This window comes from Pipistrellus kuhlii, unplaced genomic scaffold (genome assembly GCF_014108245.1).
Source record: "Pipistrellus kuhlii isolate mPipKuh1 unplaced genomic scaffold, mPipKuh1.p scaffold_m20_p_1, whole genome shotgun sequence".
In the NCBI taxonomy this organism is placed as follows: Eukaryota; Metazoa; Chordata; class Mammalia; order Chiroptera; family Vespertilionidae; genus Pipistrellus; species Pipistrellus kuhlii.
This window is the reverse complement of record NW_023425404.1, coordinates 41,017,900-41,035,406: the sequence shown is the minus strand read 5'-3', so window position 1 is coordinate 41,035,406 and position 17,507 is coordinate 41,017,900. Positions and strand designations below refer to the sequence as shown.

Genomic DNA, 17,507 nt, shown 5'->3' with positions numbered 1-17,507 from the left:
GGGAAAATTGGTAAGAAAGATTTTTTTAAAGAACTGAAATAGACATAAAAAATTAAGTGTGTAGTTAGTCTTGAATTCTCTTGGAATGTCCTTTGAGAAAGAAACCACATCACCCCTAAGTAAGCCTTAAGGATCACAGCTAAGTATATAGATTGTCAATATGCCAGACCTTCCCTCATACTTTGTTTTCAGTAAGAAGTCAAGCCACACAAATCTAACATGTTATAACTTCCGAGGTTAAAAATATAAAAAGTATTGCCCTGACACCACAACATTGTTTTCTCCCCTCCTCTATGTCCCCAGTGAGAAATTAAAATGAAACTTAACAAATCTCTATTAAGAGCACTGAACACTTTTTTACAATAAAACAATATACTATAAGGCAGTACAGAACATATACCAGGAAAACCTACCATACTAGGGAAAAAGAGAACAAGTGGAACAAATCTGCCCATCCATTAATTTATATACTGTCCCTGGCTACTTTCCTGATACAACAGAGACGAGACCCTATGTCCTCAAAGCAAAAAAATGTTTAAGCCAAAAATATTTACTATCTGGTCCTTTGCAGAGAAAGCTTGCTGACTCCTTTACTTATAAATGGCCTGTCTTGGCTCAAGCTTCAGATTTTCCTAAAATCTCTCAAACAAGCAGCATCTAGTCTGGGCATTCCCTGTATCTCTTGCTAAGTGGACCCAGGCCCAGCTAGCAGCAGCAAGCTTTGGTTTGCAGCTTGACCTCTCCTGAGCACCTCCAAGCCCAGAGTAAGTAGCAGCCATTTGCAGATCGCTTTGTAGCTCATGCTAGGTAGCCCCAGGCAGAACACAGGTAGTAACTGACCTTGACCTGCACCTCCTGGGAAGCCCCTTAGCTAGTGCACCTGGTGGAGAGCTTCAGACCACATTGGAGCACCACCCATCCACCTCACAAGTGTATACCTGAAACTAATGTAATCTTGTATGTCAACTGTAATTTAAAAATATAAAATGACAAAAATATATATACTAAAAAATATTAAAAGTGTTTAAGTACTTAATTGTACAGGATTCACTATACATGAGATCAAGAAAAGGCCAATTTAGACTAGCCATAGCTAAAGAATGTTTCAAAGTACTGTAATTTGAGCTATGACTTAAAATGGTTAAAACATGATTAAGTAGGTTTTGGAGACAGGGAAGTGGAGAATCCACAAAAGTATAAAGCAGGAATAAAAGCAGAACTACAAAATGAAGTGTCCACTGGTCTGAAGTGGAGTTAAATGTTGGTTAACTGCAAGAAATAGGGTTGGATTAATTGTATTAGGCTAGATTATACTCACATTGAATCCTGATTTTAGACATGACATGGTGGGTAAGGTGAAGTTGTATGTTTTTAGGAGGGGACTACATGAAAAAAAGGATATTTTAGCAATATAGAGCATAGTTCAGTGGGGGTTGGGGAGCAGAGAGCAGCTATGTTGCTGCTTAATAATCCAGGTATGAAATGGTAAAGCACTGAATTATGGTCCTGGAGTATAAGTAAAAAAATAAGAAAACTTAAGTGACAATGCAAACTTGGCAACTTGTTAAAATACTGGGCATGAGAATGAGAGAAAAATCAAGTATGAAAATCAATACTGCCAGTCTGATAGACTGAAGGAACAGTGACATCTATCACTAAAAGTAGAACTGGAAATGAAAGCAAACTGAAGTAGCAAGGCACCATGACACAGAAGAAGGATTATCATGAAAATGCCAAGTTTAATATAATAGTGGTCATTCCCTGTATTCTGGTGAATGAATGAGTAGATATGGTAGAGTTTTCTGTTCAGTCCATAAATTTCTTCTTTTTTTTAATCTTCACCCAAGGACATGATTTTATTGATTTGAAAGAGAGAGAGAGAGAGAGAGAGAGAGAGAGAGAGAGAGAGAGAGAGAGAGAGAGAGGGGGGGAAATATTGATGTAAGAGTGAAATCGATCAATTGCCTCCCACGTGCATCCCTACAGTGGTTGAACCTGCAACCTGGGTATGTGCCCTCCTAACAGGGACTCAAACCCGAGACCTTTTAGTGCACAGACAACACTCCAGCTATAATAATAAGCACACTGGCCAAACCCAGCCCAACTATTTCTTGATTTTAGCAAAGTGAAAAGAGAAAAACAATAGATGGCTGAGAAATAAGTGTCTGGATATTCACAATTAAAGAGCATCTAAAGGAAGGGAGCAGGAAAAATAAAATTCAATCAATTAGAGATAAGGTACATGAAACAGGATTTCACATTCTTGCTCAGAGAATCCCCAATGCCAGGCAGAGTAGCTGATACAAAGGCACCTCTGAAAAAGGAACGAATGAGAATTTCAAAAGCGCAAATAAATCAATGACAAGAAAAGTTAGAGTCACAATGAAAGATAAAGACTGAAAAAGGGCCACTGATTTGGCAAGAAAAGCAGGAAGCCAGACTGCAAGAGTTAAAAGGGACAAGAGCAGAGAGAAGATCTGGGAGTGTGTGTGGGTGGAAGCTCAGTGGACAGACTTCAGCTAAAAGGAAAAGCAGCAGGACAGACAAAGGGCATTATTTTACTTGTTTGGGTATTTTTCCAAACTAAAAATAACACTCGCTCATTCAAAAACACTTGGAAAATATAATAAAGTAGGCTGAAAAATATCATACATTGTTCTACCACCTAAGTGCAAACAATTAACGCTTATATGATGTATGTTCACACCTACTCCACCAAAAATATGAGTGGGCTTACATATTGTACAACAGGATAGAAATTGAGACTGGAGGGAAGAGAAAGGAATATGGAAAACTGTAAAACCCTGGACAAGATCAGCTAGCGAATGGTTACTATAGTTCTTAAAATATTTTTCTTAGCGGTCAAAAACAGTAGTTTTCTGCCCGGCAACCACTGTTGGTCATTGGTTGAATGTCTACCCATGAACCAAGAGGTCACTGGTTTGATTCCAGTCAGGGCATATGCCCCCGTTGCTGGCTTAATTCCCAGTAGGGTTGTGCAGAAGACAGCTGATTGATGATGTAGCTCTCTCAACTGATGTTTCTAACTCATTCCTCCTCTCCCTCTAAAAATTAATAAGAACATATTTTTAAAAGTTTTCTGCTTTATTCTTTTTATCACTGACAGTAAAATGTTTTGCATTTTAACTGTTCATATTTCATCTTGTGAGTATTTACATTATTAATTCACTTACCTAATGACATTTTTTTCTTAGGACTATGATGAACTATTTAGGTCACTGAGAGATCAACTCTTTGTTTTACTGCAAAACCTTTTCTCCAAGGTTGTTTGCTGCTGCTTTAAGGACGTCATACGAATGTATAAAGAAACAGGAAAAGCAGCCAATGGAAAAAACAATTGGATAGTGCTGACAAAAACAGAGTATATGTTAGAACAAATTCCATAAATACATGGAAAGAGATGAATCCAAAAGGGGGAACACAAACTTTCTCTGATAATGGAAAAGTACACAGGTAGGTGCCACAGCTGCCAAGATACAGGAGTGGAGATAGGGGCTGATGGGAGGACCCCTCACCAAATACTCTTAATACTCTTCATGAAGTGCTGTCCCTCACTGAGAGGCAATTCCGGGTACACGGTCCTCTTGCAAGGCTGCTTAGACCGCTCCTGGTCCTCTGCCCGAGTTCCCACCCACCCCCAACCTTTTTTTCTTCTCCATTATTACTTTACATTCATTCTCTACCTTTGTACATTAAAACTTAGGAAAAGGATTGATACTGGTAGAAATTCCACTCCTCGGTCAGGCAAATTTTGTCCTAAGCTATTTTTCTCTAATTATTCTCAGTACTAACAAGGCTTACTATTAACAACAATTCTTAATGTCATTCCTGCTAGAGGGAATAAAGATTCTTTAGTAAGCATATTGATAAATGTATTTGGATCAATAGCCCATCCCCTGATTTTTTGTTAAGGCCACCATCTTGAATTTTCCCAATAACAATATTATGCCCTCACTGAATCCCTCTCTCTTCTAATTATACCATCAATGCATTAATAAAATCTTTCTTTTGTTAGACTCAATTGATGATACACACAACTACCACACAAGGGTAGAGAAAGTATCTTATTACTTTTTAATTTTCCTATGCCTGTATATAGTAGATATCAAAATGCAATGTACTGAATTCAGTTTTCCTTGACCTCTATCTTCTGTAAATTCAGTATTAGTCTTTGACCTCATCTTACTTCTTTAAAATGTGTGTGTGTATAGAATTTGGCCACACACTCCTTGTAATACCTCCTCCTTTAGAAAAAGGAATTAAGCATTTATTAATCTAACAGTTAATTTTTTAGATCACACTGCATAAATCTAATGACTGTAATCAAATTAGGGAAGTGATTCACTTACTACATCAACTAATGCATCTTATTCAAATAAATTTCCCAAATTCCCAGAAATACCAACTTTACTCCAAGCCAGATATCACTGAAGTGATACTCTTGTCTAATTAAATTTTTTAAATTTCATATATTCTGCAAAAAAACAATGGCAAATTCTTGGCTACGGCACAATATTTTATGGTCATATTATAAATTACTTAATATGTAGTGATTGCTTTGCTTCAAGCATATGAAGTCCCTGAACTTTACATACTAGAAAGGTTTACATAGGGAATATTTCACTAATTCAGTAAAAAATTCAATAAAATAGACTCATCTTAGGTAAGGCCAGTCTAAACTCCTAGAAAAAAAAATAATTTATACAATTCAGGTCATGTTCCCTGCCAGTTCGAAAAAGTTTCATTGAAGGGTAGCACATGAGCTGGATCTTCAAGTTAGACACTTATATCAGTAGAAAAAAAGAGAAAGGTTTTTAAGGTAGCAGGTAAAGAGACCAGCATATAATTAGAGAATCAAGATAATGAAAGCAAAGAAAAAGGGTATGGATAGTGCAAACTGAAGTAGCCACTTCATACAGTAATCCCCTATTTTCATCCTGTAGCTACTTGGCAAAATCAGGTGACCAAAGTAGGAAAGTCATAAAATATAAGAATACAAGTAGAAAAATGTCTATATCTTAAATTTAGGTATCCTAAATATAAACACGATAGCCCTGGGGACTAATACCCTCTAAGATAACCAATAGTTCTGATGATATACCTATAATAGAACTCAAATTCTAAAAATTACAGATTTCAGAAAGAAAGGGGAAGATATTGAAGGGCATATGTACTACCATCACTTCCTAGTCCCATGCCCTTGGTAAGCATTACTAATTAATTTAGCATTCAAATTTAAGTGAATTTGCTAATGCTTTGTTGGAATGAGTAAGAAAGTATCGTTTGCCATGTAAACCCTTTCTATCCAAACCCAGATTACGAATAAATTCTGTTAAATATATATATATATATGTTTCATATCATATGGATTCTTATCTTCCAAAATTCTCAGACTTAACAGATTTTAATCTGTCACTCTGACCTCTCACACTTTGAATTCAAAAACTAAAAGGAGATTCAAGTAGCAAAGAATATATGTGTGCTTTCAGTTTGTTTTATGATATGACAAATACAAAACGTCACCGCCCACACAATGTTTTGTAATGTACAGAGGAGTTACTACAATAGAGGTACTGTGTGCATAATTAACCAAACCTCATTGTTTTCTATTTCCTCTTATAAACTGGACGCACATAACCATGAAACAGAAAAAAAGTAAATGTCTCAAGAAAAAAATAATCCATTTTAATTTTTATTCATGTGGGTTAAAATTAGGTGTTAACTATCCTAATCTCATAGTCAGCAATCAAGTGCATTAAGGTTTCAGAGCTTATTGTTCCTCATTTACTATCCTGCCCAAGGCAGTAAGATTCTTCTTCCTCCGGCTCCATGCTGCTCATTAACCTCAACTCTTAGAACCCTCGAGAAGGCAGGAGAGAAAGAAACTAGATACAGAAAGACTGAAGAAAAGGGAGGCACTGGATAAGAGTGGGCTAGTTTTGTCGGAGATATGGAGTAGTAACCATCCTATTGTCTTGTTCTTAAAGAATACTGTCACAACGTCTACCCTAGCCGAAGCCTGTTTGGCTCAGTGGTAGAGCATTGGTCTGTGGATGGAAAGGTCCCAGGTTCGATTCTGGTCAAGGGCATGTACATTGGTTGTGGGCACATCCCCGGTAGGGGATGTGCAAGAGGCAGCTGGTCGATGTTTCTCTCTCATCGACGTTTCTAACTCTCTCTCTCTCTCCCTTCCTCTCTGTAAAAAAATCAATAAAATATATTTGAAAAAAAAACAAAACACGTCTACCCTAGCCTGAATTATTCTAAAAAGAATACACACCTTCCTTATTTACATAACCACATTTACAATATAATATTCACACACTGTCTTAAAAATATTAAATCATTAGTATAGAAAAAAGTTCCTATTTGAGGTGTTTATAAGAATTGAGCACCAGTTTATAAACAAATCAAGCACACGAAAACCCCCACACAACCCCTCAGTGCAATCTCTCAACTAGAAAGTAGTGTACTTCCCGACGACAGGGATACGGCACAGCCTTACACACATTATTTCTGTGTAGTCAGCCACAACTCCCAGTAAATATTTGCAGACTGAATTTCACATAAAAGAACTCGGGCACAAGGTAACAGTAAGTGAATAGCACCTTCAGATAGTCTTCTAGAGATAGAACCCAGGGAAGGCTGACAAATCCTATTAATCCACCCACTGGAAATGTTCTGCTGAATTGCATATGAGCAGTTAATGCTGTTAGTATTCACTGTGCTTATGGTATGCTTTATTATTGTTGTGAATATTAATTTAGTGACAAGAATCATAATTTAGCCTAAAGGAACTTTCAAGGTCATCTAATATGAACCTTTTGTTTTCTAGACAAGGAAACTAAGATCTGTTTTTTTCCACAATTAACACTCTGGCACTTGTCACCTCCTTCCCTGGATCCCTAACTGAATAAAAGAGATATTTTATTGCACATTTTTGCTTAGGTTAATATTACAGATGAATGGACATCCCTCAGATGGCAGTCTCTGGCATAGTACTTCATATAGAGCAGGTACTCAGGCAAGTACTTACACAATGATCTTGCACAAAGTGCTCCAATTTGAGTAAATGTCAACATTTATTTTAACTATTTTCATCTGAACACTTTTAACGTGCAACATTATTTTTCTAATAGGTGACTAGACATAAGTTTTTATCCAAAGCCTGTTTCACAACAAATGAGACACATCTGTCTTTTCTACCACCGTGAAGCTCATTTCCCCCAATAGGACCAAAACTAACAGTGACACAGAAACTAAATCAGTTCTGTCCATAACATCAGTTGTTACCGTATTAAAGACAACTCCCAATAGGGAAAGCAAATTGGTCAATTATTTACGCAAACACACACACACACACACACTCACACACACACACACACACACACACGCACGCACGCACACACACACATAAACAAGGCCAGAAAGTCAAGGGGCTTGAAATTGCTTAACTTGCCTTTCTGGTCAATAGAGCAATTTCATCAATTTCAAATCACAGAGGAGAACAGGAACTGCCTGGTCAATAGAGCAATTTCATCAATTTCAAATCACAGAGGAGAACAGGAACTGCCTTCTTTCTGGAATCAGAAACACTTAGTGTTGGGATGCAACCATCACAGCTGGCCTCAATACAGACAAGCAAAAAGCACCTTTAGTCTTTGGTGCGCTTGATATGTAAGACAGACTGAGCTCAGGGCAGAGAGCGTGTCAACCAATTAATGGAAAATATATGAAAGCCAGTGGATGTTCTAGTCAGTCTCTAACTTGAAAGTAAAATGAAGATCATGGGCTACGGTTAAAGTAAACTCTACAGTTAGGATCTTTACAGTAAATGTTCCCCAGTTGAAGGAAATAGAACTGTTTCTCAGACAGAGTTAATAAGCTGCCTGACCCAGAGCCAAGGACAAAACCTAACTTCTAGGACAGGGGACAGAACTTAGGACTAATATGGAATCACTATGCAAATCTTAGGATCACCATACTTTGCTCACTGTAACTGAGAAATAAAGAAAGTTAAACAAAATTGCTCGATTTGGGATTAAATTAGAATTTAGATAACATCCCAAATGGCCCACATATGTAACTCTCCTTTGATTATAGTTGTAAATGTAAAACGTGCCAGATTCAGAAATCTATGTGACTTAGACTGAATACAGACAGGGAGCTCTGGTCGCCGCGATGTTCCAGGGTCTGATAATGAATCAGAGGAATTTTACTCGTCATTCCATTTCACTCTCACTAAGTGGGTAGAACAATGACACAACTTCTAAGACTGTTTTAAGAAATGGTTTACAAGGCCTTACTTGAAAATAAAGTTACATAAATAAAAACAATAATTAATAACCACTAATTCTTTTAAGAATCCCTGAATTTGCCGAAACCGATTTGGCTCAGGGGATGGAGCATCGCCCTGCGGACTGAAGGGTCCCAGATTCGATTCCGGTCAAGGGCATGTTCCTTGGTTGGGGGCACATCCCCAGTAGGGGTGTGTAGGAGGCGACTGATCGATGATTCTCTCTCATCGATGTTCCTAACTCTCTATCCCTCTCTCTTCCTCTCTGTAAAAGATCAATAATATATATATATATTTTTAGAAAAGAATCCCTGAATTTATTTGAGTAAATACAGTATTAGAACATTATCTACAATAAAACATCAGGGATTCTTTTGAATTTCTAGGCAAAGGTCTGTAGTCTACACACTATAGCCTAACTGCAAATATGTTAATCACTCCTACCCATGCAAGTATGATTATTCTTAAGAATAATAACACGCAGAATAGAATGCAAATTTTTCTATTCTATTTTTTCCACAGAAATTTTATTCTATCAGGGTTTCGAGTAAAACCGCTTCAAAAACACAAAGAACACTTAGTAAATTTTTGTTTGTTTAAGCTAAATAGAAAAACACCACCACCTATTAAGATACTTGGGAGATAAAAGGAAAGAAAAACTTGCCATGGTATTCTTTTTCTTTAGAAACAACTAAAGAGGAGTGCAATGTTAAGTTAAAGAAGTTTGCATGGGCCAAAACCGGTTTGGCTCAGTGAATAGAGCATCAGCCTATGGACTGAAAGGTCCCAGGTTCGATTCTGGTCAAGGGCATGTATCTTGGTTGCGGGCACATACCCAGTAGGGGGTGTGCAAGAGGCAGCTGATCGATGATTCTCTCTCATTGATGTTTCTAACTCTCTATCCCTCTCTCTTCCCCTCTGTAAAATATCAATAAAATATATTTAAAAAAAAAAAGTTTGCAATGGGATTAGGTTGTGGTTTTGTTTTAGGTTGTCACTATGAATATGCATTTATGAAAAGGACACAGGTTACTAGTTTTCTTTTTTTATGAAAAGTTTATATTATAATTCTATTACTTAGAAAATATATTGGGGTACATGGCATTATACTACATTCAGTATTAAACACAACTATGCAAATAAATCCCCTTTAAGCAAGTAGTACAAGTGAGCTGGAATCTATGGATGGATTAGGGATGACGAAGGTCAAGAAAGGTATATGCAGGCTTGGACTTCATTTGAAGCTAGCCATAAATATATTAAATATAACACCACTACCAAGTTAGTAGTAGCTTTATTTTCTAGAACTATCTTTAAAATACCTATTTTCAATTCTTAAGAAGTATAATTTCTGATCCCATTAAGTACCATCATTTCAACTTTGAATACTTAATCTTCTTTTTCAAAGACTAATTTGATGCTTGAAATGATCATGGACATACTTTTGTCGAACAGCACTTTAGTTTAACAAACAAGAACAAATGATTATGAACTGAGATAATAAATAACTCTATTGTCCAGCTAACGGCTTACATCGCCTACTATATTTACATTTGCAGAATAGGAGAACAAGTATAGACATGTTTGTGATCTGCAAGTCCAATATACTCTGGAATCAACCTAAATGCAAAACTCATTTAACAATTTCTGCTTAATGTAATTTTAAATTGTCATTAGTAATGTTACCACAGATTGATATAGGAAGCAACAAAACGGATAATCTCTCATAATATTATCAGGTGATTAAAAAAAAATTGGTAAGAAGGCATTATTACTTCAAGAAATGTAATTGAGATACATAAAGAATTGTAATCTTATCTATTAAAAGAGATTTTAATTTAACATATATATATATATATATATATAGTATGCAAAAAAACCCTTATACATACACTTTGAATAATTATGGAAGTGTTTATTAAAAATTTTCAAAATCGAGTTGTCAGCTATTAAAGTTCATATACTTTTCTTAGGACACCATATTTCATAGATGGTATTGAAGGTATTTCACTTTTAAATGTCTTTATATAGTTACCTGATAAATCTATAAATCCAGTCTTGTGAAACATCAGATATGAGACTATATGTTACATATATTTCCTAATGTTGTTTATGATTACTGTTTTTACAAAGTTTTAAATGTACTATAAAGAAACCATTTTTACAAATAGGACTTCTAAAGATGAACATTAAATGCCAGTAAGTGTGCCATTATAATATTAAAATAAAGATTAAAATTGTACATTTGGAAATTAAAGTGTTTGCTGGCCATTATTTTTCCAGAGCAAGTACCAAAAACTCAAATGCACTATGCTTCAGGACAGGATTTCTCACATTAAAGTCAGTGCAGTTAAATTGTAATGGATGTGTAAACATAAATTATCAATGAAAGAATTATTAAATCACATGATTCACCAGAAAGAGCCTCCACCATCATTATTATTCAAACACTTCAGTTATCTATACAGCTTACTCTTATTTTTAAAATACTATAAAATGAAGGTTCCTTTTCCCCCATTGCTCTCATAATAAGTCAAAATATACATTACTAATTCAACTTTTTAAATATGTCTTTCTTAAAAGATTTTAGTCTTTTTAATTTGGGTGCCCCTTATCTGAATGAAAAAACCAAAGTGCTTATTCAATTTAGCGATGATTTCAGGGACACTTAAGTTACATCAAGTAACTTGCTGGGGGGTGGATGGGGGCACTCTGGTTTCTGGTAAGCAGAAGCTTAACCATCTCTTCCTTTAAATTACAGTTTGAATAGGGAGCTGAGTGTATCCATTGAAGAATAAAGCCTTCTCTCTCTCTCTCTCTCACACACACACACACTCACACACACACACACACACACACACACTCTCTCTTTCTCTCTCTCTCTCTCTCTCTCTCTCTCTCTCTCTCACACTCTCTCTCTCTCACACACACACACACACACACACATAGTACACACACATTACTATTTTTCTGACCTATTCAAGTTGCCACAACATGACTATTGTCAAAGTAAAAAAAAAAAAAAATTACCTTTAAAGCATTTAAACTTCATTTTAAAATTAAAACTGAAAGCAAGGTACACAGCTTCCCACTACTCTCGAATAAAGACTATTAAAGCCTGCACTGACCTACTTCATATTAGCATCATGACAATATGGATGTACACCAGGAAAATAATAAAAATTACTAGATAACAAACCTTAATTTTGTATTTTAGAAATTGTCACTGTTTTCAAATGTGTAAATATTGTACTGCAATGTCCATTATCTTATAACACATTTCTTTTTAAATTGCAATATAAAAGGAGTTTTGATCTAGTAGTCATATTCAATGATGGACATGCAAGATTTCATTTTTAAAATCAGAGCTTTTTTATACCACATTTAATTCTATTTTAAAAGTTCTATTAAAAGTAGTCTCTTACACCAAATTCCAAATACTGCTTTCCATTTTTAAAATAGCACTGCACTTAAAAAAAAAAATGTCAGTTTTTAAAAATGCAAGTTCATGTTCAAAGAATATTTGCAATGGCTCTAAAAAGGACAGACTTTAACTCGGTGTACTTAATTATTAAAAGGCTGGCACCAGTCTTTCAGAGTTTAATCTAATGCGGAAATATTGGAAATCCTCATATAAAAAAAAAAGTACAGGAATATTGCAAAGGGCATTTTACCTGTGGTTTCTAAAAAAGACACACGAAATGGTAAAACATTTATTTTAAAGATATATTTTTAAATTAAAAAAATCACTTTACTGTAAACCATCACCTTAAAAAAAAACAACCCTATACTAAAGAAGCCTTTTCTTCACAATCAATGCAAAGAATAAACTCCTTGGAAGGGAAATGTAATCTCTGAATAAAGCAACAGCAAAAAACATTCAGCAACAGCAGCTAAGCCAACCGAAAGGAAGAGAGAGACACACATCAGGTTTTGTGTGCCGCCTATTAATATTCTTACGCGCAATGTCTGCTTGGTGGAAATTCAACAATACACTTCTTCCTCCCTGTGTGTGACTGCATGCAACCGGGAGTAAACACATTTCACATTCCTCAGCCCCAAACCCATGCCATCACCCTGCAAGACGACTGAACGTCGACCCATATTCCTTCCTTCTGCACACCAGTGAAAACCACAAATAATGTGTTTATCACCCCTCACCATGAGGAGGGGGTAAAAGCACTGGGGAGGGATGTACGGAGCCCCAGGGCCGATGCACGGTTCCCACGCCTCCCCGGGCCCCACAGACATGCACCCGACCCTGGATGCCCATGTTCAATGGATGCATCGCCGCTCCTGCCCCAGCCCGCCGCCCCCACCCCCTTTGCAGCAGCAGAAATGCGCCCGGGCTGTTCCGCCCCGCGATGGTGGATCCTCTTACCAGATGGAGTTCTTGATCTCGTGTTGCAGCGCGCTGGCCTCTGTCCCTGGCAGCCCGGGCACAAGGGCTGGCAGGGCCACCCCGGGGCCGGGGGTGCCGGGGGGAAGCTGCTGCTGCTGCTGCTGGGCATCGGGCTGCGGTGGCGGCGGCTGTTGTTGTTCCTCTGCCATCGCGGCTGGAGGGCTGGGAGGGAGCAGGGGAGATGGGGGCGCGGGGCAGGGTGAGGGAAGAGGCGGGGAGGGAGGTCGAAGGGGGCGAGAAGGAGGAGGAGGAGGAGGAGGAGGAGGGAGGGAGGGGACGAGGAGGAGGAGGAGGAGGAGGAGGAGGAGGAAGGAAGCTGGATAAGCTAGGCCTTTACCCTAGGGCTCGAGTGAGTCGCCTTTGCCTGCCGCCTGGGGGACATCACCGGGGAGACCGAGGCGCTCCAGCCGGCCGGGGCGCTTCACCGCGGGAGAGGCATGGCGGCGCCCGCAGCCCCCCGCCGCCGCCCCCTCTCGTCAGCGGCCGCGGCTGGGGGTGGCAGTGGCGGTGAGGAGGGGGCGTCAGACGACGAGCCGTGCCCGCACCCCCAAATCCAAGGAGAATGGCTGCTCGGGGACTCCCCGGCCTGGCCCTCCTCGCCGGCCCCGGGGGCTCTCTCCTCCGGGAGCCCCGCGCGGCTGCAGCCCCGGGCTCCTCCGCGCCGCGCCGCGCCGCTCCCCGAGCCGCCGCCGCCGCCGCCGCCGCTCGCTCCCGGCCCCGCCGCCGCCGCGCGGCCGCCGCTGCGCTGCCAGCCCGGAGGCAGCCCGTGCGCGCAGCCGCACTGCGGCCCGGCGCAGGCGGCACCGCACCGGCCGCGCGGCCGCCGGCGGGGGGCGGGGGCGCGGGCCCGGGGGGTGCCCGGCGCGGCGCGGGGGGCGCGGGGAGGGGGCGCGGGGGGCGGCGCGGGCCAGGCGAGCCCGGGACGCGCCGCCGCGGGGCGGGTAGGAGGCCGCTGGCCGCGCGGGCGGAGGGGAGCCGGGAAGCGTGGGGGAGGTGCCGGCGAGGAAAGAGGACCCGCGGGGGGAGGAGGAGGAGGAACCACATTTAATATTTGGCTTGGAAATGGGCTTTCTCTCCCCCCATCTTCAAAGCAAGGAAAGTCAAATTAATCAACATGACCCCTCCTCCCCTCCCCTGCACCGGAGAGGGCGGCTCTCCCCCCTGGGCACATGGACGGGGGCCTGGAGCAGGTGATGAGCGGGCTTCTCAGGAGCCCCCCCAAAAGCCCCCGTGGGGATGAATAACCACCTTGGAGGGGACTCGCCGGGCCGGGCCGGGCCGGGCCGGGAGCCGCCCGCGGGGAGCCGGGCTGCGTGCTCCCCATTCGGCCCGGCATTCGGAGCCGCCAAACCTGGCCCCACTCCGGCCGCCCAATCACCGCGGCCGCCATCCCCCCGCACGCGCTCCCCGCGCCAATCAGGGGAGTCTCCATGCCGTCCTCCACGCGCAGCAGATCCATTCTTCCTTCCCTCGTGCCTTCGCCCATGCTGTTCCCCTCGCCGCCCGCCTCACCCCCTTCCCGGCACGGCCCGCCCTCCTCAAGCCAGCCCAGGCTCCCAGGCACACAGCTCAAGTCGCGGCTTGTCAGGGTCCCTGGCAGCCCAGGCCCCCGCCTGCCTCTGACATACATGCATGTGCTGGTTCTCTCAACATGGAGGGAGGCTCAGGCTCCAGGCCACACGCCCCTTCCTTTGGAGCCAGTGGGACCCCCCTGGTTGCACTCTCTGCCCTTTCCCTCTCCTTCCCCCCCCCCCCCATTCATAGGTAAGAGAGAGCTTTGCCCACCCAGAGGAAGATTCCCCACCAGAAACAAGCAAGTCCCCTTTAAGAGCAGAATTGGCTTTTCTAGGTGGGGCTCATCAGGGAGGCCTGCACGGCCCGGGGTGGAAGACAACAGCCAAGGCCCCTGGCACCAGATGGAACAGCTGCTAAGCTCTCACTGACCTTTCTCTCTGGGCCCGTGGGTGTTAGGAGCTTTTCAGCTTTTAACTTTTTTTTTTTTGACAGTGTCTAATCAGGTCTCTCTACCTGACAAAGATTCCCTGGCCACTTTCCTGCTGTGCTTGGACTTTGGGCCATGAGGCTCTGCCACCTTTTAGACTCCTGGTGGGCGGGGAATCTGATTGGCTTGGGTTCCTGGCCTTTGGAGAGAACTCAGCTCACTTCCTTGGCCGGAAACCCTCTTACTTTTGCACCACTGTGCACTTAGACGCCACTCCCAGATTCACCCTGAATGCTTGCACATAGTGGGGCTGGGGGGGCGGGAAGTGGGGGAGGGGGCGGAGGAAAGGGATGGGGGTGGGGAAAGGGCACCTGTGTGCAAAATCCAGGCCTCCCTCTTGGATTCCTTTGCACCCTGAATACCCTTTGCACTGATTGTTTCACACAAGCAGGCCCCCTTTTCCATTAACCTGTTAGCATGGCCACTTTAGGAAAATGAAAGTTGTTTATGAATTCATTTGCATATGTGCCCGGAGTCCTAGGTAAAGACAGTATTTTCCTGTACCACATTGATAGACCTGCTGTGCACCAGACAGAAGCTTTGAAGAATAAAAATAGCTAATGTTGAGCACTTTCAGGGTGTCAGACCTAGCACTTTTCATAGATTATCCAAGTTACTCCTCCCCAAACTGTATATTGCAGATACTACGGTAATCTCCATATTTTACGGAAGCTTAGGTTAAATAGCATTATTAAAGTTACCCAATTAGTAAACGAAAGAGCCAGGCGTTGAAGCCTGGAAGTCTAATTCCAGAACCTGCAAGCCATGGTTATACTGAAAAAATCTTGAATGTATGTCTAAGCTCTGTATTCGTGGGGGAGATGAAGGAAGTAAAAAAGCACCGGGGGAAGTTGCCAAGTCTCCCAGCTTCTATTTTTTTACCTGACCCGGAGAGAAGGATGGCTCTCCATTGCCATACCCTGGCAAGGGGGGAATCCTAGGCAGTGGGAGATTCATCCGCAAAAGGTAATGTATCGGAGACCTGCCAGAGGCCTTAAAAAAGCGAAGCTGAGAACCAAAACTTTTTTTTTAAAAAAGTTCGCTACCGGGTGTCACTTGGGCTGGCTTCCTGAGTACAACTTTTTGAGTTTTTTATGGGTTCCATAGAAGAACCATGTCACCCCAGCAGCCACTAGAGGGCTGGGCACAGCTGCAACCCTGAGCTGCCCTCTAGCGGCAGTGCTGAAGAGAGGAGATTGTTTAGCCTTTGGGGCCTTCAGGGGCCAGCAGCAGACAGTAGGAGACATCTGGGACTTCTTTAGGTTCCATTGGCAATGAGAGGGGTGGCAGTTAGTTTGGACCGAAGAGATCTTATTGCCAGAACGAGAACGCTTGCAGGGAGGAAAGGGCCAAACCCATTGCTCAGTACCTGGGAGCAGAATGTACATGCTGTTATAGTCTACAGAGATGGCTGCAAATACAATTATGCCACTGGGAAGCTAAAAAAAAAAAAAAAAAAAAGACATGATGAAGTTACCTTAAATCTTGTGTTGGGACTCAGCCAAACCTAAACGCCCTGAGTAAAGGTAGCAGCATAGCCATGTGCTTCTGAAATTGTATGTGCTTCCCTCTGGTGTTGAAACCCTGTACGAAGGTCCTTCAAGGACCCAGAATCAACCGGGTTTATTTTTTCTCAGACCTTCAGTTTGACTCAGTGAGAAATAATGGGAAAATATCATAGTAAGCATGAATGTTAAGATTACACTCTAGATTTTTTTTTTTTTTTTTTTAGCTTTTATTTCCCAACCCTGAGGAATATAAGTCCATTCTCCCTGTAAAAATGTACTCGGAAATGGAAAATTTTGAGAAACACTGATGTAGTGGGAAAGAAAGACTTCAGTCTTGGAGTCAGAAGACTTGGGAATTCAAACCCTCTGTTTACATCTCTATAAAAATGAAAATAATGACCTACCTCGCAGGGTTGTTATGAGGAACAACATGGAAATTGATATCTAACCACAGGAGTGCTGTACAATACACATAAAGACAATCTATAAGGTGGCTGGGTTGTGAGCAACCTCAAAGGTAGTGACTATGTATTTATTCTAGTAGCCCTAGTGAATAATTCTTTACTCCTAGGTGTTTAGTAAATGTTTGTTGAATTGGGTAATTATCTAATTTTCTTAGTCTAATACATTATACCTTTCCTATGTCTATAAACCTTGTCTCCTTTATGAAACTGTAAACTTTTTATACTGTCCAGACTATAGCATATTCATGTATCCTACATTTAACATGCATAATAGTATTGGGCACAGAAAATATAAAGAAAAAGACCCGGTCCCTACTTGTAGTAGGTTACATTCTTTGGAGCAGAGAGACATATTAACATATATTAATTCGACAAGATGATGAGCTCTAAAACAGAATTGTGTATACTAATGCTAGAGAGACATAGAGGAGGGAGATACTGGTCCAGCTCGGGGTAAAGGAGCTGCCTGAGAAAGCCTGTTGGCCGGCATCTGAACTGGGTCTCATTGGGTGAACAGAAGTTCATTTGGCAGGGCACTGAGGGGAGAGAATTTCAGGTCAAGAGCAGCATGAGCAGTGCTGTGAAGTCGTGACAGGTCACATGGGATGTGTGAGTAATGCATGGCCCAGTGTTAGCTCCATGCTCGGATCCTTAGTGAAGTGTATAGGAGAGGGAGACCATTCTACAGACTTCCTCTATATTATTAGTGATGATTGTTCTGACAAAAGATGAGGCCTAAAATAGGTTTTTGTCAGTGGTAAATATTGGTTAAGTGCTTAAAGTGTACATTTCATTTTCACAGATTATGGTCATT

The 17,507-nt window shown here is 41.5% G+C and overlaps 1 protein-coding gene across 3 annotated transcripts in view; it reads right to left on the bottom strand.

Moving 5' to 3' along the window:
* RFX7 (regulatory factor X7) overlaps positions 1-13,423 on the bottom strand; it is a 79,487-nt gene extending 66,064 nt beyond the window's left edge. Inside the window, exons 1-2 of one of the 3 annotated variants that reach the window (XM_045582262.1) lie at positions 13,057-13,423; positions 12,699-12,881 (exon numbers count right to left, since the gene is read on the bottom strand). In XM_045582262.1, the coding sequence (XP_045438218.1) occupies positions 12,699-12,868 (170 nt within the window). In that variant the 5' untranslated portion in view covers positions 12,869-12,881; positions 13,057-13,423. The remainder of the gene's footprint in view (positions 1-12,698; positions 12,882-13,056) is intronic. The other 2 variants (XM_036441073.2, XM_036441089.2) reach the window with 2 other exon arrangements.
* Positions 13,424-17,507: the final 4,084 nt, after the last annotated feature.